General features: G+C 32.1%; 3 protein-coding genes across 4 annotated transcripts in view; 1 reads left to right on the plus strand and 2 right to left on the minus strand.

Annotated features, from left to right (window-relative positions):
• The window catches only part of LOC126846448 (leucine-rich repeat-containing protein 24), a 116618-nt gene that overhangs the window by 38526 nt on the left and 52562 nt on the right, over window positions 1–25530 (plus strand). For both annotated transcript variants that reach the window (XM_050585843.1, XM_050585844.1), the window contains one exon: window positions 17320–17384. The gene's annotated coding sequence lies outside the window, so the exon portion shown is untranslated. The remainder of the gene's footprint in view (window positions 1–17319; window positions 17385–25530) is intronic.
• LOC126846454 (uncharacterized) overlaps window positions 11037–25530 on the minus strand; it is a 52180-nt gene continuing 37686 nt past the window's right edge. The window contains exon 2 of the mRNA XM_050585859.1: window positions 11037–11671. Within this exon, the coding sequence (XP_050441816.1) occupies window positions 11349–11671 (323 nt within the window). The 3' untranslated portion in view covers window positions 11037–11348. The remainder of the gene's footprint in view (window positions 11672–25530) is intronic.
• LOC126846455 (uncharacterized) lies at window positions 21409–22995 on the minus strand. Its single transcript, XM_050585860.1, has 2 exons — window positions 22944–22995; window positions 21409–21784 (listed from the first exon to the last, which is right to left on the minus strand). Exons 1-2 carry the CDS (start codon window positions 22952–22954, stop codon window positions 21487–21489), a joined length of 309 nt encoding a protein of 102 aa, XP_050441817.1. The 5' UTR covers window positions 22955–22995; the 3' UTR covers window positions 21409–21486.

Here is a 25530-nt window from a genome sequence, read left to right on the forward strand (position 1 = left end):
TACTTTTTGAATTTTTACGGTCACTGCATTAATACAACTTAATAATACTTTGGACGGGACGAGCACTCATGACTTTTTAGTGAAATGTTCATTAAGACATTGGATTTGCATTTAAAAGATTTATGCACGGGCAACAAAGTTTATTTAAATAAAATATAATATCATATTATACTTGTTAATTTGAATTACAGCTCGCCGAATTATTGCAAACCCGAGGATTAAAAACTCTAAGTTTTTAAGTATACAATATTTCGAATACAACAACGGCAAACGTTTATCACAGTTGGACTGCGATAAATGGCAGCCTTCTTATGAATGATTACAAATAATCGGCATCTTAGAAACATGAGGTCGTAAGTCGATCACAAGTAGACACATATTGTGTACACACTGCGGTGCTCGCTCATCTGTATTCAGGGAGATACACGATTCTGGCCATCTGCCTTCTCCCCCTCACCCGGAATAGAGACTGGCCGGTAAAGTTGTAATTCATTAAAGGTGCGGGGCGTTGGACATTGAAAGGGTCTGCGGGACGGTCCATAATAATATAATGTAGGGTCTGACGTTACCGGCTTTTGACGTGGTCCGGAGTCGTTAATTGTTCTGCAAGACACAGCGCGACCCTTGTCTTGCATTTCGCGTTACTTATATAGCAGGTCCGAGCTAGGTCGGCCCGGGAATACTCGAGGAGAAAATTCAAATATACCGAATTCGATTAACGCGGACAATCTTGTCTTGAAACATATCATACAGATAACTCGAACCAACTGATTCTCAGTTTAGAATATAATTATTCGCTCGCAACGGCCCAGCCGCGGTTTGTTGTTTCGTTAAAACAGTTAGATGACGGCGGAATATATTATAGAAACAAAAACCCTGTGACTTGAAGTTGGGTAAAATCATTGACTATATGAAAACAAATAGCTCACTAGGAATGTAAACAAAAACTACTGAAGAAATGTCAACGGACCGAATACCAGCTAAGATTGGCGATGGCGACACTCTGATACGGTCATTATATTTTGCGATTTGGCCGTTTGGACATTTGGGCGCCAACGGTGTTCGGCTGTAAATTTCAGCCAACAAAAGACCACCGCACTTACTGCATTTAGATGGCTGTCATCGTCTTACAATAGCCGGCTTTTGAATAACCGCTGACAAGGAATACCAAAAAAAAAAAAACAACAACAACACTGCACGCTCCATTACTTTACATCATTTCTTCCAAACGCACAACGCAAACGGGATTAATGTTACCATTCGGAGAAAATACAGGCCAACTCACTCGGTGGTGTGTAGCAAAAGTGCAAGTCGCGAGTGTGCATTCCACTTGTAAGTTCTAAAGTAGGTTCTAGAGTCGACCGAATAGTTCAGTCGCTCGTGTGGCATACTTAAAGAGTAGGATAGTTGAAGAGTGAAAAGCGCGTAACGTCTTATAGTTAACGCGGTGCACAATGCAAACATATTTTCGTTGCAGGAGAGTCTTTGAAGATAGCGGTTTAAAATATTCAACAGCAGCTGTAAATTATGAATATTATCTACGAGCAGTACTTAACAACTTCAACATTCCAAAATGTTTGGCTCCTTTTCTACAGTGCCAATATTCACCTGAAAGGTGTGATTCTAATGGGAAAAAAGAAAGTTGTAAAATGTTTGCTGATTTACTGAAAATTACTAACAGTTGTTCTTAAGCAATTACATAGGTTAGGCTCTACTATTAGCAACTCATCTTATATTCACCTTATATTATACCATATTACTTATATATATATATATATATATATATATTCGTGGCTAGATCTGAACATGATATGTTTAAACGTGAAATGTTGATTTGATTAATAACAAAAAAGAAATAAACTTTCATAATATTGTTTTAACAAGTTATTATTGATAGGAACTCGGCAAGTTCGACCAAAAAAAAAGCCATCAAAGTTTGGAACTTTATTTTTGTATTATGCTAAAAAAAATCGCTTAAAGAAAAAATAAGAGGCTTTTTTTTCACGGCTTAGAAATTATTTTGTTCGACTTACATTATTTTGCAGCGTAATAAATCATCGGCAACAAAAAATGAGGGATTAAAGTTTGTACACATGACACAACCGGAAAATATAATATTATATGAGTAGTTACAATTTACAAATAAAAAACAGTCTTAAAACAATACAAAACTCGCTAACACAATATATATTTGTTGTATATTTTAACTTTATTTTCGCAAATGTTTTATCGATTATTAAAATAACTGATATATATTAGGGTCAACAAAATAAACACAGCCACCGGTTAGTATTTTGACCATATCAGTTAATATAATATAATTTTAAGACCTCTAAATGTTTTCAGCAAGTAATAACAGTGATAAAACAGCTAAAATGGGTACTACTGAATTAATATAAATAAACTAGAGTATTGAAGAGATAGAGTGGCCTTACCTATAAATAAAATTAGAGCGTAACCGGTACTGAAACTTCAGTTTAAATAAAGTTGAACACCGTTTTATTTTGGTTTTCGGTTGAGTGTAGTTTATAGAAAATATGGTAAAGGGGTGTCCGATAAAATAACTGACAGATTTTCCTGATTTCCGTGTAATGACAAGTATTTATGACAGTATTTAGCAATATGTATGTGTTTAAGGATACGTGTCCACTTTTTATCAGTCCTCTGAAAACTTCTTTACGGTTGACGTTGTTTACTCGAATTAAACTTAAGTACACCATCGGTGAGACGATACAAAAAAAAAACAAATATTCTCTTCGCGTCCAGTAGGCACCAGCCTGGCATTGTTAGCGCGTGGTGGTACTTAGGGAGGCCCAGGTTGACAGTGAGATAGTAATGCGGCCGTAAATTACCGTGTAATAACATAGGAATAGCCGGGGTAGCTATGGTGGCCAGCAGCAGGAACAACCAAGTGTGTATTTATATATTATGGTGGAAAGTATAGAGCTAGTGGTAGACGGAATCTACTATAATAATCTAAGTATAAGCACAATGGCTGTGCTACGGAGCACTCACCGAAGGCGCCAAGAGGACACGCGGCCGGGTAGGGTATAACTATTTCGGGCGAAACAGATATACGGTAGGGAGGCTTTTACAAAACGCGCAAAACCAGGTTATTCGCGGGGGTGCCCCCAGCTGGGGAAGGGTGAAAGGGATGAATTTATTACTGGTGTCCTACCTCCTGCCATCTGACCGCTCGGGCTATGCACAGCCGATATATATCTACCACCTCGGCGAGGATAGCAGGACAGGGATTTATGTCCACGGTTGACTCGACTGGTCACCATATATAAAACACCATCACGGTGGTGGGGCCGGTTGTACTGTCAAACGTTTAACCCTTTCCCTGTCACCCCCTTCCCACCCTTCGTCCGCGTCATTGCCACTCTAATGTCACGCGATAATCCGTTGATCCCTATTTAATCGTGGCGTATAACTTACACGGTCGGCGTGACCGTTAAGGTGTGTGAACGCCAAGATCACATAAATTCAATACGCTTTGTAGAAAAAAAATTATGTAACCACCTGTACGAGTACAGACACACTCCGACCCCCGCCGTCGACCAATCGAGTGGTGACCTCCGAATTTTGTAAGTACACATCATACTTTGGAAAGTCAACCGGTTAACACCGCCGCTGAACTCGTGTATGTTGTAACTTGAGATTGGAGTCGTGTAGCAACAAAAAACTTGTATCCAGGAATGCGGAAAAGAGCTTCACGGGTAACATACATATCTACCATTGCCGGCATGCCTATACGATTAGCGAAGCCCTGTCAGAACGGTAATCATGCGAGCTTACAGGAGATCAAACGAAAAAAAACCGTAACAATTTTCTCATACCCGGCGATCCACAGTAACAACAATAATCCGTACTTAAACTCAGCCCCTACGAGAGCAAAGTAAAGGGCTTTAAGAGTCACGCCACAATATACAAAGACGTGTGACACATAATATTACGTGGTCGACCACGTTATTATTAAGCCCTCTTGTCAGCCACCACTTTAATCCTAGATCCATTCAAAATTATCAAGGTCAATTATTGTCGGCGCTTGTCAATTTTGGATTTTACCGCATTAACGACGGTATCTTTAATATTTTTCTTCATCGCAGTCTCGTGTTACGCTTAAAGACTCTCGAGTTTATTTCCCAGTGTTCGTTCAATCGGTTTGTTAAATAAATATTGGCAAGGCAGGGCCGTTAATTTATCGATTATTGATTTTATTTTTAATTTGTTATCATCATTTATAGTGTATCCGTATCAGGACTTCCGAAGAAATCCGAATTACGTTGGCACTGACAGAAATAGAGACACATTACAACAGTATGTTTCTTAGTGCCCGACACAGGTTGCTAGCGAAATGAAAGCCAAATAGTGTAACCATACAGCATTAAACATAATATTAATATCGTTCAATCGAAAATAATATTCTCATGGCATGCGATAGAGATTAAATGTGTAGTATGAATACGATAAATATCAAACATTGCGCGCGGTGATACAAATATTATTATAGCTCCGTCTCGTGGGAACGATTTATAGTTTTAAACAAAGCAGCCGCGCTACAATAAAAGATAGGAAAATGTCTTAAGTTTTTGGTTGTTTCGAAAGTAGTTTTAAAAGTTTACGACCAAAAATATGATGTCAATAATACAAAATAACGAAGTTACGTCATAATGTTGGAAAAATCAACTATGTATAATACACATACACATAAGTTTATGTTCACCAATAGCATGACTCTGTGACGTTGTAATGGTTTTTGATATCATGTGGTTATATTAAACTGTTTAAATTCAAATTATTTGTATGATACATTATATTATGCATAATGTTTTATACAATTAATATCAGACTATGTGACAACACATAGTTGTTATTCAAAGTAATCTAACCTATCTCTGTTTTGAGCTCACCATATTAATTAACGAAACATACACTAGTTATGCGTTCAAATATAAGCATTTTTAATTATAAACGGCGTAGGTAGAAAATCACATTTAAGAATAGCCGGGAATGAAAAAGCATAATAATAAACCAAACTACAACAACAGACGCAATCAACGGTATTGTAAAAAAAAAATAATGGAAGCTTGATAAAAATTAAATTAAAATGTATTTTTATACTGCTGCAAGGTGCCATCAATGACTTTTGAACTCGAAACGTATAAATGAAATAAAATAATGGTAGTCTGACCGAACACAATTGAAATAACTACCTCAAAACTTTTATACTTAATGTGGAAAAATCAAAAGACTGATATTTAAATAATAGGAAAAGTAAGAATCGCGCCAGCAAGAATTGGATACCCAACTAACACACACATACCCAACTAACTCACTCATATCTTGTCACCACATAAAACTAACAACCATTTTTATTTAAAATTGTATAAAAGAATGTACTGAATTTTTAAGGATTTTTTATTGTGGTTAGTTGTTTCGGAGAATCATCTAATTTAAAACTGCAATTCGAAAAAAATGTAATTTATATTTGAAATATCGCTTTCTGCTTTTACAATTGTAGTAAAATGTTAACTGTATACATTTTTCGAAAGTTTTTTTATTTTTTTTAATGACCGTTAGTAATCATAAAAAATGATTTTACTTCTTTAATTAAAGTTTTCGACTGATAATATCCGGAAAAAAGTTAAGCTAAATTATCGAACCTCAAGATCTCACAAAAAAAGAAGAACTTAATAGTTAATGTTTAATTAATTAAGAAAACATTCGATATAAATAACAATTTTTTTTTTGTCCGTAATATAATTGAAGATAACTAATAGTAACTAAAACGTATTTTTTCAAGTGGACTAATTACTTACAAACCGACTAAACAAATAAATGTTGAGTAAATATATTCAACGAACATCGCATGTTTTCGAGTAGTGGCTTATTTGTTTGATCGTTTACTTTAATTGGAACTTCTTAGTTTTAATGTTCTTTATGTTTCTTTGTTTATTTCCAATCAAAACAAAAAATACAACAAATAAACACGGTCGAGTATTTAGCGTGCCGGCCAATCAAGAGCAGTCCAAACGGCTTATATACGTGTATTTGATCAGCTGCGCATTTGCGTTGTAAAGCCCAGTTTTTACAAACACCAGAATTACATTTTTAAAACTCAATTCACGGTACAGGAAACACGTGGTTTGTACTGTAATACAAGCGCATGTACGGTGGACTATTTTTTTTTTTGCATTGTCTTTGTTTTTCCCTGAAAAAAATGTATAATAATATATGGCTACCTTTTTTTTTTTTTTTTGGTTTCGTTAAGTCTGTCTGTGCGTATGGTGGCTAAAAAGGGATCAGGTCGGTATTATAATCCTGTTTTTTTTCCATTCTTTTTTTTTTTTTTGTCTGTGACACCGATCTTAATGACGGGCAAGCGATAAGCGTTGCTTCCCCGTAACGAGGACGTGGTGGAGGAAAAAGGGTGCTAACCTAAATCGTTTAAAAACGATCAAATGCTGAGAGAAGATCCCCAGAAATATTGGAGTTAAAAAAAAAACAACCCTATGTTCTATACATTTAGCATATCGTGTGCTTGTGCACGGTTTTCCACGTTTGTGCAACTACACGTTAAACATAACAATATGAAAACTCCATTATGTTATTTTGCCAGTTTTTTTTTTCTCCAAAGCTCCAAGTTCTTTTCAAAACGTTTGATGTACTGTAGTTCAATGAGCATGATAGTTGATTTCTCGGAACAAAACCTATTGAAAGTTTCTACACTTATGTTTAGAAATAACATCAAAATAATATTTCTGTTAACCTTTCTTACAAACTTTTTTACTACTTCGTTTCAGCCATATAAGTTTATCATTTACAAATACATACAAGTCGACATCTCATGAAATTGTTTTTATTTATGTTTTAATTTTATTATTGAGCTGAACTGCTCAATTTTGATCAGTCTGATTATATTTTCTTCAGTCGAAGCTCGTTTGGATTCAAAAATGATAAATCTTAAAAAAAAAATTGGACGTTCTACAATAATTATATAGGTACCTAATGTAACTGAACATAATTTAAAACAAGTAAACTATAAAATATAAAAAAATTGGCGCTATAAATATTCTACTCGCTGTGTGTACAATTAATACAAAATCATCATTGTGAACTCTAAAAAGATGTTTTCAACTTTGTACCGATGTTGAATATTATTTTATTTACTACATTTCAAGTAACAATAGAATATATCTTAAACATAACATTTTGAGGGGGGGGGGGGAAATAGGTATAAGCATAAAATATGCTACTGCAAAATAGCCATTGAACAAAAGCAACAACACCACAGTTGATTGTTGCCAAAATAGAAGTTCTTAGAATAGAAGTTCTCTAGAAACGAAAAAACAAGAAACTTGTTTTGGCACTGGCGGCAAAGGATTGTGGTCGGTATTCTTATTTATGCCAGTTAACTTATTTCGTATCATATTTAACTGTAATTCTGGAAAGTCTTGAGTCATAAAATTAAACCGATGGGTAACTTAATGTTGTATATTAATTTATACTATTATAGTCTATTTGTGTATGTGAATCGGCTTCGCAAAATAATAGTATTTAACTCAGGTATTTTTCTTGTGAAATTTAACTAAAATTATCATTTTTATTTATTTTTTGTTAAATTTTTTTTGGGACTTGGAAAATGCGACTTGTGAGTCGTTTTATTCCAAGACAAGCATCAGCTCTAAACCTAACGTCTCGGATTGTTATTACCCGCCTTTGTTTCACCCGACGGCTCAAATCCTTTTTCGCCGCATTTATACAGCTTTTTCACCCCTTGGTAATGCCCCGTCGCTTAAAGCTGCTTCTTTGGACTCGAAACTTGTCGCCGGTAAACAAGATAAATTATACTTTACCAGGCCATTGGAAATAAGGGGGGGTGAGCAAGAAGACTTTTTTTTTGCCCCAGTCGGTTCTAGGTTTTTTTTCTTCTTTTATTCGCTTCCTTACACCAAAGACTGGTGGAATTAATATTATTTAAAGATATATTACACTGCGTACACATACTTATGGAGATGACCTTTTTTTTTCCAGTAAAATTACAAAACGAAAATCAATAGTTATTTTGCAGTAAAAATAAAGTTGTACGTCACATGCCAATCATGTCTGTTCATTATTATTATTAGTGCATGTCCGTGAAAAGGTGGGAAGGGATAGTGTTGTCTATAAGTGCTATACAATGTTGAACCGAACTGACAATGGTTATTTTCCATTTTGCAAAAGGGGTAGGAGAGCGACCCCGTCACGTATTGGACGTTTTAATGGAAGTTTCATGTGTGCTCGTGTGTGGGTATAATAATATGTACTTGTGTATAATGTTTCAATGGCAATATTGTCGCCATAACTATATATATATATATATATATATATATATGTGTGTGTGTGTGTGTGTGTGTGTGTAGGATAAGGACCGTGAGCCGCATTGATCAAACTATACGTCGCGCAAATCCAGATTGCTATTCCTTACAACACAACCGTTTTCCTTAGCCTACATATTATTATTGCCATGACGGCAAGGAATTATATTATATAATACGTTTGATACGATATACATGTAGTCGGTAAAACGTCTACATTGAGCCTGCCTTCAACCGGAAACCTACTACATATAATATGCATTTATAAACTTAGCGTTAAGCGTTAAGCGTTTGTCGAATAATACAAAACTCGAAGCCTATTGTTTTCAATCTGCTGGGCGACTATCGACAAAGCTAAATGTGTTTTACAACGTTAAAAATAACACAAATATATAGTATTGGACTATCGAATTACACAAACCCTAATACAATATATACTTGTGCTATTTCCCTATCGTCTTAAGGGGCAACATATCTTTAGTATAATTTATAATTAATAATTTTCTTGTACACAATTATGGTATTGGAAAATTCTAGCGTCGGTGATTCATGCGGTATTCGGCCTCAAGCTCAATTTCGTTGGTATACTCTAAATGAAATTCTGAAGTAGTTCTTTTCGCTCTGGACGATGGGGGAGACCGCTCCGATTAAAAATACCAAAGTTTCTGAACGAATTTGCCCCCAAGGACCCGTTAAAAGGAAATAAAGATACAAGAGGAAACCTCGTTTAATCGTCCCTAAACGGTTTTGTGATTTTCAACCGGACCCTCGTGTGGCCGTGTTTAACTGCATCCTCTTTTTTTTTTCGAACCACGACATACAGCATTTTTAATGTTATCTGCTTTTACCGTTTGAAACGACGACGGCGAAGAGATAAACAATTTTTTAGAGAATCGTTTACTTGAAAAAAAAAAACATTTAAAAGAGATAAAAGTATTCGAGACGTTCACGTAGAAAACAGATACAGCGTTTTTTTTTCACCGTCGACGGCAGAAAAAAATGTATATGTATTTCTCTAAAAAAAGAAACTGTTTGCTCAATAGAGAGTAGAATCCGTTGGCTTTTTAATAAATTACGTTAAAAGCATAGGTATTTTTTTCAGTCACAATATTCATAGGCGACCCTCGATAATGCATAACGTGTGTGCTTATAAAATCGATCTAACTCTTGGCGGTCGCCCATAAAATATAATAATATTTTACAGGCTTGAAAATAGTTGTGTCGTGAGCACGAGGAAATTGTGTAATTTTTCTTTCATGTAAAAACGATTCACAGTGGCAATACTGCAGTGGCGTCAAACTTTAAAAAAAATCTTCACATAAAACTATTTTATGTGAAGTAGCTTTTTCAATATTATATAATCTGCTATATCGGCAAACTTAGTTATACCGTTTAAGAATCGTAAAATAACATTTTAATATGTACATAAAAATTCGTTTTAAACCTAAAATACACAATAAACAACTATAATCTAAACACCGAAGTGTAGAATTTACTGTAAACGCAAAAATTAAAAGCTGCAATAATAATTATAATTATACAGCAAATACTCAAAAATTAAGTGTCTATGTGTAATGGTAATTTGACAAAGATAATAATTCCTTATAATCATAGCAATCAAAATCGTTGTCGATGAAGTTAGTGACAAATATTAGGTACATTGTAGTTTCAGTAAACAATGAAATCATGATTGATAAATGGTACACATCGCTCTGGAAAATACTAAAAAAGGGATAGTTATATAATGTTATATTGCGAAACAACAAAAATATAAATGTTTTCCATAAGAAAAACTATAAAATTCACAATTATGTTCTGTTATATTGTATAATAACAATGGTAATAATAATATAATAAATACAAATTGCAATTATTTTTAAATACATTTTAGTGTATTTATGTTAAATGGATATATACCGAAATAGCTATCGGTTGAACTAGTGATGACTCGATAATAAATTCACAAACATTATTTTGTATCATTATAAATACGATAGTTTTATAGAAAATTAAATATAAGCCTATAATAGGATTTCCTTTTTCTTTTTTTCCAATTTCAAATCATATTACTTATAAAACTCATAGTCTGAGATGATATTATATGTATGTATATTATTCCTTTTTGCTTCGAATGTAAGACAGAAGATTATGATAAAATCAATAGCCATAGCCTGTAGACACGTCTAATTTTGTATTATAATTGCATCAAAAAGAAAATAAATAAGATGCTCGACAATGGACAATGATAATGGTAATTGGTTTGCGTAGAATGGTTTGTTAGTACTTGCAAAAGTTTCAAAACGGGATATTTTTAAGTATACCGTGTGATCGTTTGAACAGAGAGCACAACTATTGGCAAGACCGTTGCGGTGGTCTTTGGTACCGTCGATTGACAAATGGTCCTCGTCTTATTTGACACAGTAAGAAGTACAACAGCTACAGAAATTTCGAGCATTCCTATAAGCTTGACAATAGCAGCGCCGAAGAAGACCTTGATTAATTTTCCAATGTGGTTTCATTTATTATATGGTGTAGAAGAGAATAAGGATGTTGACAATTTATTTAATATGACTGTTGAGTTCAAGGCTGACAACTATAGTTTTAGCATGCGTGTGTTTCTTAAAACATATTTTAAAGGCATCTCAACAACTGAGTCTTAATCAAGTTCGGTTTGTTTATTAATTTAAATTATTATTATATAATGAAATATTAATCGCTTGAACACACACCCTTCGACAGACTTCAAAAGCATTCAGTATTTAACATGTTGAACATAATATATTTTGCAACAACGTTCAACGTAAGCTGTGCTGTATAGGAAACATATTGAACTACTTGTATGGAGGATAAAACATTCTTATCGACATTTACAAACAAAATAAAAAACAGGTTTAATTATAAAATACAACTATAAATGGTTTTTGTGGACTAACAACGAGCAAAGAGAAATGTACTGTTGGCACATTTTCAAGACAACTTATCCCTCTAATTTCTACTAATTTCCGTAGAAGCACCTTCAAAGTTATCATCCATTATTTTCCGAGCAACAGAGTCGGTCTTAACGGATCTCATCATGGCGGACAAGACGTCGGCTTTTTTCCTGGCATCCATAAGCATCTTATCGTTTTCAATGAACTGAAGTCGTGAACTGTGTAACATCGATGCCGCGTACGACACGTCTTCCTGAGCTGTTTGCAATCTCGAACTTGCCACCATTACTTCCATGGTAGCCGCCTGCATCGTCTGATCCGCATAGTTGGCTTCGATTTCCATCAACTTAACGTCGTCTTGGGCTTGTTTTGACTTGTCTAGAACCAAAAGTGTGCACAGAGGGTTTTATTTAGTAGTTTATTATGTATATAATGTACATACATCGGGTAGGAGTTACAATGACAGAGTACGTTGTACCAACATTATTATATGAAATTAACTAAAAACATATTTATAATTATCAAATTGGATGGACGTTTAAGATAATTATATCCTTAACCTCTGAATTATTTTGCTCCTTAAATGCATTTAATTTAATTAAATAATTACGCCACATATACTTTAAATACAGTAAAACAAATATAATTGGGTAAACTAAGCCGTTTAGGTGAACTTATTTGGAATTGAGTAATTACTTTAAACAGTATACTTTATTTAAAACTTTATTTAAAGTATTAGTATTAGCGCTCAAAATTTGTTTAAACATTGCAATTAAACCGCAAAAAAATGTGTTTCTAACATTATTTGTATTTACTTATCTACACAAACTCAAGTTTTAATACAAAAACGGATATGAAGAAACGGTCTACACAAATATATATTTTTTTATTATTATTAAAAAAATAAGAATAGCGTCGTTTACTTATTATTAAAGTATCTAAACATTAAAGAGAGGTTTTTTTTTATCTGGCCATAAGCGGCGTGAGCGTATGAAACGTTTGTATGATTTTGATTTTAAGGAAAATAAATACAATTTGTTGTCTGCAAATTCAATTTGCCTGTTCATCATCAATTAACGGTAGTAATATATATATATATTTTATTCGAGGCTGATAATTATTGTAAATTTTACCTTGTGCGCTGAAATACTCGACTAAAGTAAATTGCAAAAAATCGTGATGGTCCAAAGCGTTGGGCTGAGAAAGGTTTTTGGACGACCGGATAACGGCCAAGACGCGGTCACAGTACTCATCGTAAGAATCTCCTAATGATCTTGTACAATACAACATCCAAATGATTCCGCCGGTTAGTAGCTGAAAAGTGTGCATTGTATTGCTCCTGAGAAAACCGCCACATAATACCTACCGGGTCGTTTATTATGCGGCCATTGTTACCGCATTCATAATATATATTTTTCAGGTTACCAAGTATTATTATCTGAATAACACGACTAATATCAACAGAGCTATTTGACAATTCAAAAACAGCCAATAAATAATAAATAAATAGACATTTAGACAGACATCATATTTTGAACGTAATCCGAAATAACGTTGAGATAATAACAAATTAAAATGTAAACAGATTATTTACGAAACGAATTTCCTTTTTGTAGTATTACTAACATGAATTATTAATGTGTTTTACACAACGTTTCGAAACAAGTCGATAAACAGTATTAGTAATTTAAGTGTGAGAGACATCAAAAGGAACAGTTCAAAGTAAGTATTCTAACCTTTAGTATTGTTACTGGTATTGTGTAAATAGTTAAAAAATAAGATTAATGCAAAACAATGATTTTAATCGAATAATAACTAGCCCCACGCTTGATTTAATAAATCTATCAAACGACATAAAAATACTGGGCCACAACAATATTACAATATTAGAAAGTTTTTAGTAAGCCACAAAATATTAAGCTCAACTTAGATATTGACAACATACTTTTTTTTTACCACGTCTTAATGCAAAATAAATGACATTACAATGGGAAACTGTTATGTTTTCACTAACGCGGTTAACTAGGAGTTAGATATGACCGGACTTGAGCCTTATGATAATAATAATACCTAATAGTTTATACTGTTATTGTCTACCTAAAAATTATATAAATTTAGTTTTCTACAAATATGTGTATAAACAAATACATATATACTTAAAAATGTTCTTGTTAATACAATCTATTCTTAGACTAAAACTTTAAAAATAATTTATTATATTATGTAAAATTATATATATTTACATAATATACCAATAATAGTAATGGATTTGAATTAATGTAAAAAATATAAAAGAGGATACAAATTATGTTTACTTTAGACTTGACCATAACATATTCTGTATAATAATTACAACAAAACGCTAACCTTTCTGTATATACATGAAACTAGCACTATGAAAAAAATCCGTTTGTGTCTGCTTTTTGTTTCGAACTATTCAAATAAGGATTTTTTTCCATTTTAATAGCATGTTATCTATTATACAAATTACATACACATCATTATTTTTAGCAATAACACAGTATATATACATATATAACGTATTCAATCATTATTCACCATGTTCTTGAGTGCACATTGTTATTTTGGTTTTTATTAGCCGACACTACGAAAAAAACTCATCTTGAGTTAGTTCTATACTAAACAAGCGTTTCATAAATGATGAAACTATGAAATATCCAAATAGCTGAGGACCCGTTTAGTTTTAACGTTTTTGTTTTAAATTAATAAAACTTGCACATAAAGTGTGGAATAATGAAAGAGTACCGTGAGTGGTATGCGAATGCTATAACAGTGGCACGTTATGAAATACATCACGTATAATGCAATGTGTATGTGTCTATTAGATAATTTAATTTACAATTCCCAGGTATATAAATTAAATGTGCCCGTTGACCGTTAACTTCATCCCATTGAAACTTTCTGTAGTTAAACGACCCAAAAATATTCCCGTAGTTTTGAATCTATTCCAGCGAGCAGTCGACAAACAGACAGAGTTTCCTTTTCCACTTGAAATCACCAATTCAGAAAATTAACAGAACGCCGAGGTTTCCTTTCATTCGCATAACGATTCAATATCGTCGCTATACATAACAATATGTTTGCACCCAGTATAGCATTGACCTAATTATCATGTGCACAAGTAATAGTATACAACTATATAACGTATAACCTTATATATATAAGTTATAACAGTTGTATTGTTATGTAAAGAAAAACAAATCGATTTGTATTTTAGTTTATGAAAATATCCGTTCACGTGTAAAATTTACAATACTTACAACATTATCATACAAGTAAGTGTATTATTTTGATAATTGTTTTCAATCGTCCCCTTTCTTATAACTTCGAAGGTCAAAATCAACGAATTAGTGTTTCTGATTGACACTAATTCATTGATTCTGTTTTTTTTTTTTACTTGAATACCTTAATTTGCTATTGAAACACTTTTAAGGTTAACCATTGTAAATCATTTTTTTTTTTATTAATACAGCTAACCGGTAACGGTACAAATAAAAATGAATTTATCATAATAATAGTCATTCTATGTTACTTAATCACATATGTATGTATGTAGGCGGGAGAGAGGTTCAGTGTAGTATTATTGTTATTGCGCGCACTACCTAAACCGCATTGCTCCCCTGTCTCTAAACTTTGAATGTTATAAGCTTAAAAGTTGTAAATTTTATATAATATTTTTATGCAACATACCCGTTTGAATATTAAAATACGCTTTGTTCGTTGTGTGTCAACATAAAATGCGCACATATGATAAGTGGTTCTTTTTAAAAACAAAATAATAAAATTGAGTTGGCAACGTTCATATTTTTCAACACTAAAAACGAATAGACGAATAGATCAGGCAATTAGACGCTTTAACGTCGACAAATTTGTATGTTTAAGTAAATCAAGTCAATTCAAATAACTCCAGTAGGGACCCAATAGTAAAATAATAAGAAAACAGTTCTTATGTGAAGCAATAAGAATACAATTTCCATTCATTTTTTTTAAAGGGTTAATAGTTTATACACACTAATGAATAAAGTAATTAATGTAATTACACAGTGTGCAAGCAATCGAGTCGCCATAGTTAATCGTATTCACTGGGTGCTATACATTTCATTCACTATTAACAATTTATTTATCATTATAATTTAAGCCAAAATTAATACTTATGGCAAATTACTAATTAGGTATTCAAATACTGACTTTATTTTTAACATTTTTTTTAGAATGACTAATTTAATTTAATGCTTTTTGTTTCGTCACTTTGTTTAACATTGCATTACATTTTTGTTTTCACCAACTCGGCTCTTGGCTAAGACTAGGAAAAATAATTATTTGCGACAGCCATTTATTTTGGATATATTCCTATTTTATAAAATACATACAACAATTTCTCGTTTTTTAATTACATTTTTTTTACCAACAATTTTGACATTTTACCGGTTTTCAGTGCGCATAGTGTTTTTAAAACGTCATGGCATTCAAAGTAGGCGACGTCGGTCTTTTTGTTGCCTGTAGGTATAGGAAAAAAATCTAAATTAAGGGATTATATAGTGCACCACTTGACCGAAGGCGAAATGAAAATAATGGTCTCGGTGAAGTCGACTCAAGGACACGCGCTTGCTATTTCGCGTTCGCAGGGCACTTGATAATGAGAAAAGACATGCTTGCCTCTGAGATTCCCCTTCGCTTTGCGTTTATTAGATTTTCCATTATGACCGTCGAATTCACTTAGACTTTAGACTTAGTTAGGCTTTTTTTTTCCCCAATATTGGATTGGTCTTACCTTTTCCGCAGTAATCATTACACAACGTTTTTCATTTCCTTCTTGAGCAATTACAATATCACAAAATTCAAGTTGGTTTATTAACCAACAATAATATACAAAATAATATGTAACTTTGTACACAATAAAAAAGTAGTGCAGATAGATTAAAAATGCCCTCACGGTTTGTTGAATTTAAGAAAAACTATATGCATATTATTTTGTAGACAACAAATAAAAAACTATCACAGTGTACAAAAATCGTTCCTTCCCATTTGTAGATAAAAAAATTAGAAATTTCGTTTTTTTTTTTCATGTAATTATTGCAATTTAAAAAACAAATGTATACATCACAGAACTATGACGCACTAGCTTTTTTTCAATCGAATAACTATTTGTTTTTATTTTTATTAAAATATTAGAAGCAAATCAATATAATTTATAGCATTACTCATAGTTAGTTTGTTTTCCAGTTAATTACATATCAAAGGAATGAGATGTTGGCACCTAAAAAAAAATGAAACATATAGTAACTGTTGGGTTCTAAACATGGGCACATAATATAACATCCTCTACTAAGGTCAGTACTAAAAATTGTAACAGTACAACACAGCCATTGAATTTCTTTGTTTTTATGTAAGCTACTGTCTAGTCAGCTTTATTTCATCGAGTGCCTCGTCATGGTCAAATGTATTAGTACTTTAGGTAAATACTGGATCATCAGTTCCATTGTTTTATTTTTTATATCTAGCGTCAACTAGCTATCGTAAGTTCAACAATATAAATCTCTTTAGTGTTTTTTTTTTATAGTCTATTCGAAGTTGTGTTATTATTTCAGATTTTCAGGCAATAACTGTTGTACTGTACGTACTGTTGTTGTTTTATAATTTGGTTTTTAATATAACATGAAAAATCTAGTTTCCTATAATCATAAATCTAATTACAAAACAAAAAAAACTATAAGATTTAGGTATTTTTATTAATTCCTTCAATGATATCATTAAGTATATGTTTAAACGATTTATATATTATACTACATTCACTATTACAGTGATGGAACGTAAAGAGTGTAACATGATGAGCTGACAGATCGACATAGAATTATGATAAACCTGGTATTCTTAGCCTATATGTATGTTAACAATTAATTAAAACCTGCAATATAGTGTTGTTGTAAATTCAAAATGATAATAAAATGATATTTTACGCCGTTTGACAGTATTGATAAATTATTTTTTTTTTTTTTTTTTTTTAGATAGAATAATCATTTTTTAAGGATTAAAGGAGAAGAAGTGGCTACTGAAACTCAAGAGGAACTGAGTAAGTTTTTTAATCCAATAATTATTATACACATAAATCATAATATAATATATGTGTCGTTAATTGTAAAAGTGAGTGAATTTTGAAATAATGAGCTTTTTGTAAATTAATTTGTAGAAAAAAAAATACAAGTATTCATTCAGTGTTTTAAATTTTGTATATATTTTTGCATTTATCGAAGTTGCTTTTCTTCTATAGTTAAAGATATGACTAAATGCGACTCCACTAACGAAAAATATGTATGTTTTAAAAATTTGGAGTTACACCACTTTTACAATTAACAATCCATATATATATACAATGTACCCATATTCACATGCGAATATCTACTATTAGAAAATCATTGTAATAACTCTAAAGGTAATACAATTCCACGGTACACGGATTACAATTATTTGAAATGAATATTTCCCATTACGGATGCATAATAAATTTACTTGCGTACAAAATTCAGTTATGTACTTTATGGATTGCTCGGTGAGAAAATTATTGTTCATATCCAACGGGCAATTGTATATAATAATAATTATTATTACAATATTAGGACAAAATGGCCGCGGGTAGGCTTGAACGCTTTTTGCTTTCATATTACATATTATAGGTCGGGTGTTATAAGAAAAGCGACGTCTTGACTTTTTCAGCAATATGGTCATCAGTTATTTTTTATTATTATTTTTTTTTTTTGAAAACTTGTTGGAACTTTCGGTACTTGCCACCCCTGGGCGATCGTAAATTTCGTTATTTATGTTTATTCTATCAACTTGCCGTTGTTTATTAGTACCAAGGAAAGTTTTTTTTTTTTTAAAGTTTCCGATACGTGCTGGCGCAGAAAGTGTCCTTCGATACAAAACGTTAGGTATATGTAAGAAATCCGTTACTGGTATACTACAAAAAAAAAAAGTAAATCATAATAAAAAATGCTTATGTGTAAAAAATCGTATACACAGATGCTTTGACGTCAATTGACGTAAACTCTGATAAGATTGGTAGGTAATGTTATTATTATAACACATGCACAGTATAGTCCTTCGACAGTCTTACAAAGTTATGTTGAATTTTGTGTATGTTTAACTCCAAACAGTTTATCTTCTAAAAAAAAAAAATGGTGAAAACGCAAATTGACAAAAATAAAATTACCAATTTAACAGTTTTTTTTTTTTTAATGCTATTCGAGTAATTGAGACTGAAGTATATCCGTGCACTTAAAATATAACATCCTACACCAACACTTGTAATGCTGTACCGACATCGCACATGTACTAATGAATAGTAAACTGCATAATAATTTACACAGTACGTGTACCGTTAATAATAGACAACGATGCCGTTAATAATATGTTTCGTTAGAATTTGCTAGATACACAATTTGCCTTAGAAAGCAGTCTTCTGTAATGGCATTTGATCTGATACCATCTCTGAATGTATGTATATTGTAGTATAATATTATGGTCTCCAAAATAACAACAGTACAGCAGTAAACGTCGTGCAAATGTGATATTCTCGACAACTTCTTTTGACGTTTATGTCAAACAGTGTAATTCTAAACCGTTGTGTTTTTTAATATAGTTTTGCCATCTCAAAAAAATATAACTAACAGGGTCTTCATTCACAGAAAACCCTTAATAGAATAACATGATATAAATGTTTTAAATATAAAAGTGAAGTGAATTGTGTTTATGCTTTTCTATTTTAACACACAAAATAAAAAAACCTGTAAACGTTGGACAATTTTATGATTCAACGATTTCAATTATTCAACTTTATGATTTCAACCGGTTAGATTATTTTTTTAAACTATACAGTTTTAATTTAAAATGTGTAGGTTGTTTAAATTTTCTAACACTCCTTTAATTGTGTCTATCACTTTAAAACATTGATATAAATAATATATATTATTTACCCTGATACTCATATGCATATATTATATGGTCAAAGACATCGCAGTCTGTTCTGACACCAGAGATAATTATTGGGATATTAGAAACATATTTAATTAGAACTAACAAAACCAATTACATGTAAAATATACCTTGGTATACAAAAAGGCATAAAAAAAATGAAATAAAGGGAATGGAGTACAGAGAAAGCTTCATATAGAACCAGTATGCCTGTTGGTAGTTGTATCACGTAAAAAATAAAAGTACCACCAATAAAAAAATACTTCCAAGTTTAGTCAATTTACCCGAAGCTTTCGATTTAATACCAATGCGTGACTATCTGGAGGTAATATTATTTTGCACTTTGCTGACAGAAACCTCGAAAATGTTGATTAACTGATAACGTTAAATGTGGAAAATCGAGTCGACTGTTCCTCGTTCGTTTTCTCAGAGTGATTCTGTAAGAAGAAAAAACTCATTTATTTTTATACTTTTTCGTAATGCCTTAAGTTTTCAATTATTAGATTGTGCGGATATATTGTAAGAAACTGCTGTAGGATACAAAAGTTTAAAAAGTATATTATTGGATTTGTTCTTGGCGTTGCTTATCTTTTAATATACTTACACAGTCGTGTGCACTAATATTTACTAAGTATAAGTATATAATTCCTAGATTATCGTTCGGCAAAAATGCGTTGTTGGTTGTGAGACACGATTTGTACTGCACTTTTCGGATAAAAAAAATGTCTAATTCAAACTGTACAACATTTTTTTGCTTTTTAACATAGTAAAGGAAATTTGATAACTTTTTATCTCGAACGTAACAATTAAATATATTAAATCTAAATTAAATCTATTCCGAGGTAAAAGCTCGGTATGATATGCAAACGTACAACACGTACGTACTCAAACTAATGTGTATTTATATATATACATATTGTTAAGCGAATACACAAGTAATCCTATAAAAGATACCCAAGCAGCGGTACTCTGACAGCTTAAAAGAGACGATTAACAAGGTATACAGCAAAATGTTGTATAAGTCTGACGTTAATTTGTAGAGTCCCGAATTAACCGCTTTGATCATGTTAATACTAATTTGATGAGTGCACACACTACGTCATGTCCTTTGTATCGTTAAAGGCATTTCCAAATAATAATAATGTATCTAGCGAATGAATCCAGTCGTTCTGAGCGTTTCGATTTAATTACAAATATAAATACAGAATAATCAAAACAACCGCATAAACATGTGTATACATCACATAACCTGATTACTTTTTTTTTAATTAGTAAAATTACCTAACCTCATTCCCTCTTTTAGACACCAGAGAAAAAGAGTCGAAATGTCATCATTGAGTTGCCTTAGCCCTTATGACACAGTATACTATTAGTAATAATGTTATTTTAAATATTCAATAATACCTAATATGGTTATGATGATAGTTAGATTTCGTTATTATTTTGTCTTTTAGTGAGCTTATAACCATCTTGATAAGTTTAAAAGTACATTAAATAAAAAACGAACACCCGGTTTTGTTTTCTGCCGTAAACCCGGATTATTTGTATGTTAGTACATATATTATAATATATTCTTATCGTAAGACACTACTAGTGTTTAAGTACCAGTTAATATTACCATTGGCGGGCACTTTATTTATTTTGTAATCAATGAGTTGCCGCACCATTGTACAACAAAGCCTAATCGAAATTTCTTTGAAAAACGTGATAAATATAATTATTGTATTTAACGATCTTAAATTATGTCACTTGCCTGTTTAATATAATAATAATATGGCAATATACAAAGGAAAATAATGTTTGATATTTCATTAACGCCGCGCCGCTTCGACACGAATGTGCAGCGATAGTTAATTTTCATTGTTCATATTTTAAGTACTCGTTAAGGGAAAACAATGTAATTATTATTGCATTTTCATTTTTAATTGTTCATTAAAAAGATAACGCATATTAGCATCGTAACCATTATCCATCGCACTAATTACTTTCTAAATAGACTTTATTCAGATGTAAGAAAACTATACTACCATCAAAATACACAAAGCACGTAGGTAGGTAAAATTGAATAGTCGTTAAACAGGCGAGTAACTAAAGTTATTTATTTTATATGAACTATTTTACTGTCATGTGTTTCTGCCATTTTCAAGTATACATTTTAACGACAGCCGCGTGTAGGTAATTTTCATATTTTCACTCGATAATAATCACAATCTTTTTCCGGTTTCCAGAAAACGTTTGACCTCTTTGTATTCGAATCCGTCGTGGGCCGCCTGGTATTCGGTCCATCCGTTCATCTTGAAATATCTCAACTCTGCTTCTTTACTCCGGTCAAGTGGTTGGTTCGTTATCACCGACCTTATGATCGGATAAAGGGTATCGTACGAATTTGTGTATGATCTTTGTGTGACTGTCCACAGACGGCTCATCAAAGCCAGTACACGGTCGCGTTCCCTACGAGATACTTCCAGTGTCTTTTCGTCGTCCAGCTTAAAAGTGCAATACCTAAAAAACGTAAAAACGCACATTTATTATTCTCAAATGGCAAAAAAAAAACAATAAGAAACTTTCAACGACGACAATTATTGCAAAAAAATAAGTTGTGGTACATATTTTTAGAGAAAACCGTCCTTATTTCTATTGTATATATAGTGAAGTATGATTAACAACAAAAAAATCCTATAATATAAGTACACAAGAGTCCTATTCACTAAAACTCCGTGGATAACATTTTTTTTTTATAGATTAATTAGTCTGAAAATATTTTCCTCGAATGAAAATTATAATGTATACAACATAATATAATCTAAACTAAGTTGTTCACAAAAGGTTTTTGTCATAAATTTCAATGTAAAATAATTTATCGAGGTATTTTATAGTGAAGTGTTTATTTGGCAAAGGTATAATAACTACATTAATTTATTATCTCAATAAAAAAATATTGCGTAAGTATTGTGCACGTATTAATTAAATTTATCCAGATAAAGAACTGATGAAAACAAAAAGGCCTTGATTTAACAAATCGATTAAAAGTTGGTACCTTATCATGTATTCCGTTAACATGAGAGATTTCTCGTATGTTTTATAAGGCCGTCTGGATGTTGACAATAGCTCAATCTATTGATCTCGTCTGTGGGGATACATATCTTAGGTTTTGGGTTGACTTCGTTTCTTGTCCGGTTTAAAGACATGGTTAATTCAAGGATTTTTCTATTTTTTAAGTTCAAATTTTTTTTCACGGCAAAAAAAAAAAATTTTATCATTGTTATGCGTCAACTTGGAAACCAGTCAATAAAATTCATTGCTAATTGTTATAATAATTTATGTTCTATCGTACAACTATAAAACGTACATACTATTTTCCAAAAATCAATAATTTATTTTTTCTTTGATAAACACATTAAATGATACCTACTATTAGGTTTACCGAGAATTATTTTGTTTGATGAAATAGATACAAAGGGCAAAAAATTACTATATAAAGGGCAAACAAGCCTTTGGAACCAAGGTCAAAGAAAGCAATTATTCATAGTTGGACCTATCAAAAGTGGGGTATTTATGTAGATTAATTAAAGCAATTCATCTGGAAATAAATTACATTTTAAAATAAAGTATTTTGTAAGGGTTAGAGTAAAATATATTAAATGTATAGTCTAATGCTTACCATATATTCATTTGGTCTGTGGCAATTTATCTGTAAAAATCTTTATTTATCGATAATAAAATAAAATGAAAAGAGTAATAGAAAAAATAGAGCACATCGAACCCGTAGTTCGTAAAAACTAAGTAATATAATATTGTCTATATTACATGGTATAAAATAAAATAAATCACCTTCCGTCAAATTGCAATAAAAAATATTTATTCGTCTCTACAAATAACTAGTACGCAATATTATATTTATAAAATGTACACTTATAGTTATTGTTAGTTTTCAAACAAATCGCATAATTTACTTTAAAGTACTAAAAGTTTTATCGTTTAGTTACTATACGATTATTATATTTTATACTTATACGTCATAATGTAATATAATAATATGTCTTTTTAATAGCTAGCATGTTGTATTTATTTTGTAGTTTCGTTAACTATGAACAGCTACTAATTAAAAGTCACCTTTTATAATTGGACCAATTTTAATATTTATCTTTTGACTCGGAGAAGTATATTGTAAATATAAAATGCAATTTCACCGACGATAAGCTGTTTCTAAATTAAGCATAATTAAGAATTCTGTGCTATAAGTCAACTATAACGTACCACCCGTTATTGCAGTTTTAGAATTGAATAAACCGAAAAAACCCAACTTTTCTCATCTGCTCGGATAAGGTGTTTTCGAATAAGCCCGGCAAACGCCTTGAGCTTTGTCCACAAATGCAAACGACGCAGGCTGGCACATGTAATATTATATGTACCTATAAAACACAGAAGTTTATATTATATTATAATAAAGCGACAATACCGCTGCAACAAACGTTATACGTTCATGTGGCCTTTGCCAATGTTTGCATAATAAAAGAGTGGTGGGGTACAGAGCGTAGACCATATTGTACTTAACTTGCACATAAATATATATGATAAATAAATAGGTACACATTTGCCGGGTTGTTGTTCTCTCGGCGGTGCGGTCTTACTGTTAATCCGCCCCCGCTGACACTTGTCGTCTGACTGGTGCCGGCGATGCCAAAGTTTACATGGTAAGAAAACATTTTTGTCTTGTATTCGCGAGACGTTATTCGGCGTTATTACTGAATTGCAAACTCGATTTGAACGGAATACACGATTGCTGTTTACCGAGCAATTGTTGACGAACGCGAACTTACTACTAGTACTTGTGTGTATTGACATTCTAATGAAAACGCGCGTACAATACTTACGAACTAGCGAGTCGTCCTTTTTTTGTATTATTACCTTGACGCCACGGCGTGGCTTAAGTATGTACCTATCTACCTACACACGTATATAGCTACACATGATATTTTGTCTTTTGCAATTTTGGAGGTTTTTTAGTTTTAGGTGTTGTTTTTTTTTACTATGGTTTTAATTTTTTTTCCCCCACCGCTGTCTGATCCGGTTATCCCGTTGAATTAACCTAACGCTTGAAAACCGAAACTTTGGAACGAAAAGTTATTGGTATCTCAAAGTTTCCGGATCGTAAATTTCCCGCTGATAACCGATAGGGGCGCGGCGAGACGACAGGGAAAATAAAGTTTTTTTGTTTAAAAATCGTGCAAATACCTTTTAGACGTTCTTCCCATATTGTGTAGCCACGCAGACATTTATCTCGTCCCAGTCGTCTTACCTATATGCGCCGCCGAGAAACCGTGTATAAGGAGACTTTCGCTTCCCGGATTGTTGTTCCGTTCTGATAGTAGTTCCTATTTAATAGAATGCCAATCCTTATTGTTACAAATGCAATTTGGTCCGGTGACGCCACCGGGATTTTTAGAGCCATTCATATATTTATTAACAACATAAAGAGATAAACTAACATATACTGATAGGAATGGGAGTCGAAGTCGTGGTCATTTTTATGGTATTTATGTGTGTATAAAAGAATCGTAGTGTGTATTGCTGTCAACTAACCTTATAACTGTTATAAATTGTGATAACAGTTATAACCAGGTGACAGGTTCTGATTTCCAGAAAATATGGCGGAAAATGGTAACTTCAATTATCTCTATTGGCGGCATGTACACTTAGCAATCTAGTTTATTCTATAAATCTGTGCATATACTAGCTGTGTGCATAAAGTGAAGTAAACAGAACGACTAAAACCAGTGTGGCCACACAAAAGTCCTCATCGTTAAGTGATTGGAATAAGATAAAATAAGTTTTTTACCCTTTTTCTTAAAATATTATTATTGTTTTTTTTTTTTAAGCTAATGTTTTCATTATATTTAATGGTATTTGTTGTTTCTGGACAGACTGACTTTAGTCACATTAAAACTACTATGGCCACCCCCCCCCCCGGAGCTGTTATATTATGTACAGCGTTAACGACACACTATTAAATAGAGTTGTTAATAAAGAAAATTACCAAAATTCCAGGTACTTTCAATGAAAAAACGTTCACGTTGAAAAAACGAACAAAGTATAATATATTATGTTTTATGATTTCGATTATCGTTACAGCGTGTACCTATTTGTCGATTCATCAATCGCTCCGGACAACAGCTATAATATAAATGATTAAACGACAAAACATCATAAATGTGGTATATATTATAGTATGTGTATAAAAAAAAGTA

This window comes from Adelges cooleyi, unplaced genomic scaffold, assembly GCF_023614345.1.
Source record: "Adelges cooleyi isolate 19-005CV unplaced genomic scaffold, UGA_ACOO_1.1 ACOO_flye_CR_arks_rails_tigmint_CR_PRNA_9, whole genome shotgun sequence".
NCBI classification, from domain to species: domain Eukaryota; kingdom Metazoa; phylum Arthropoda; class Insecta; order Hemiptera; family Adelgidae; genus Adelges; species Adelges cooleyi.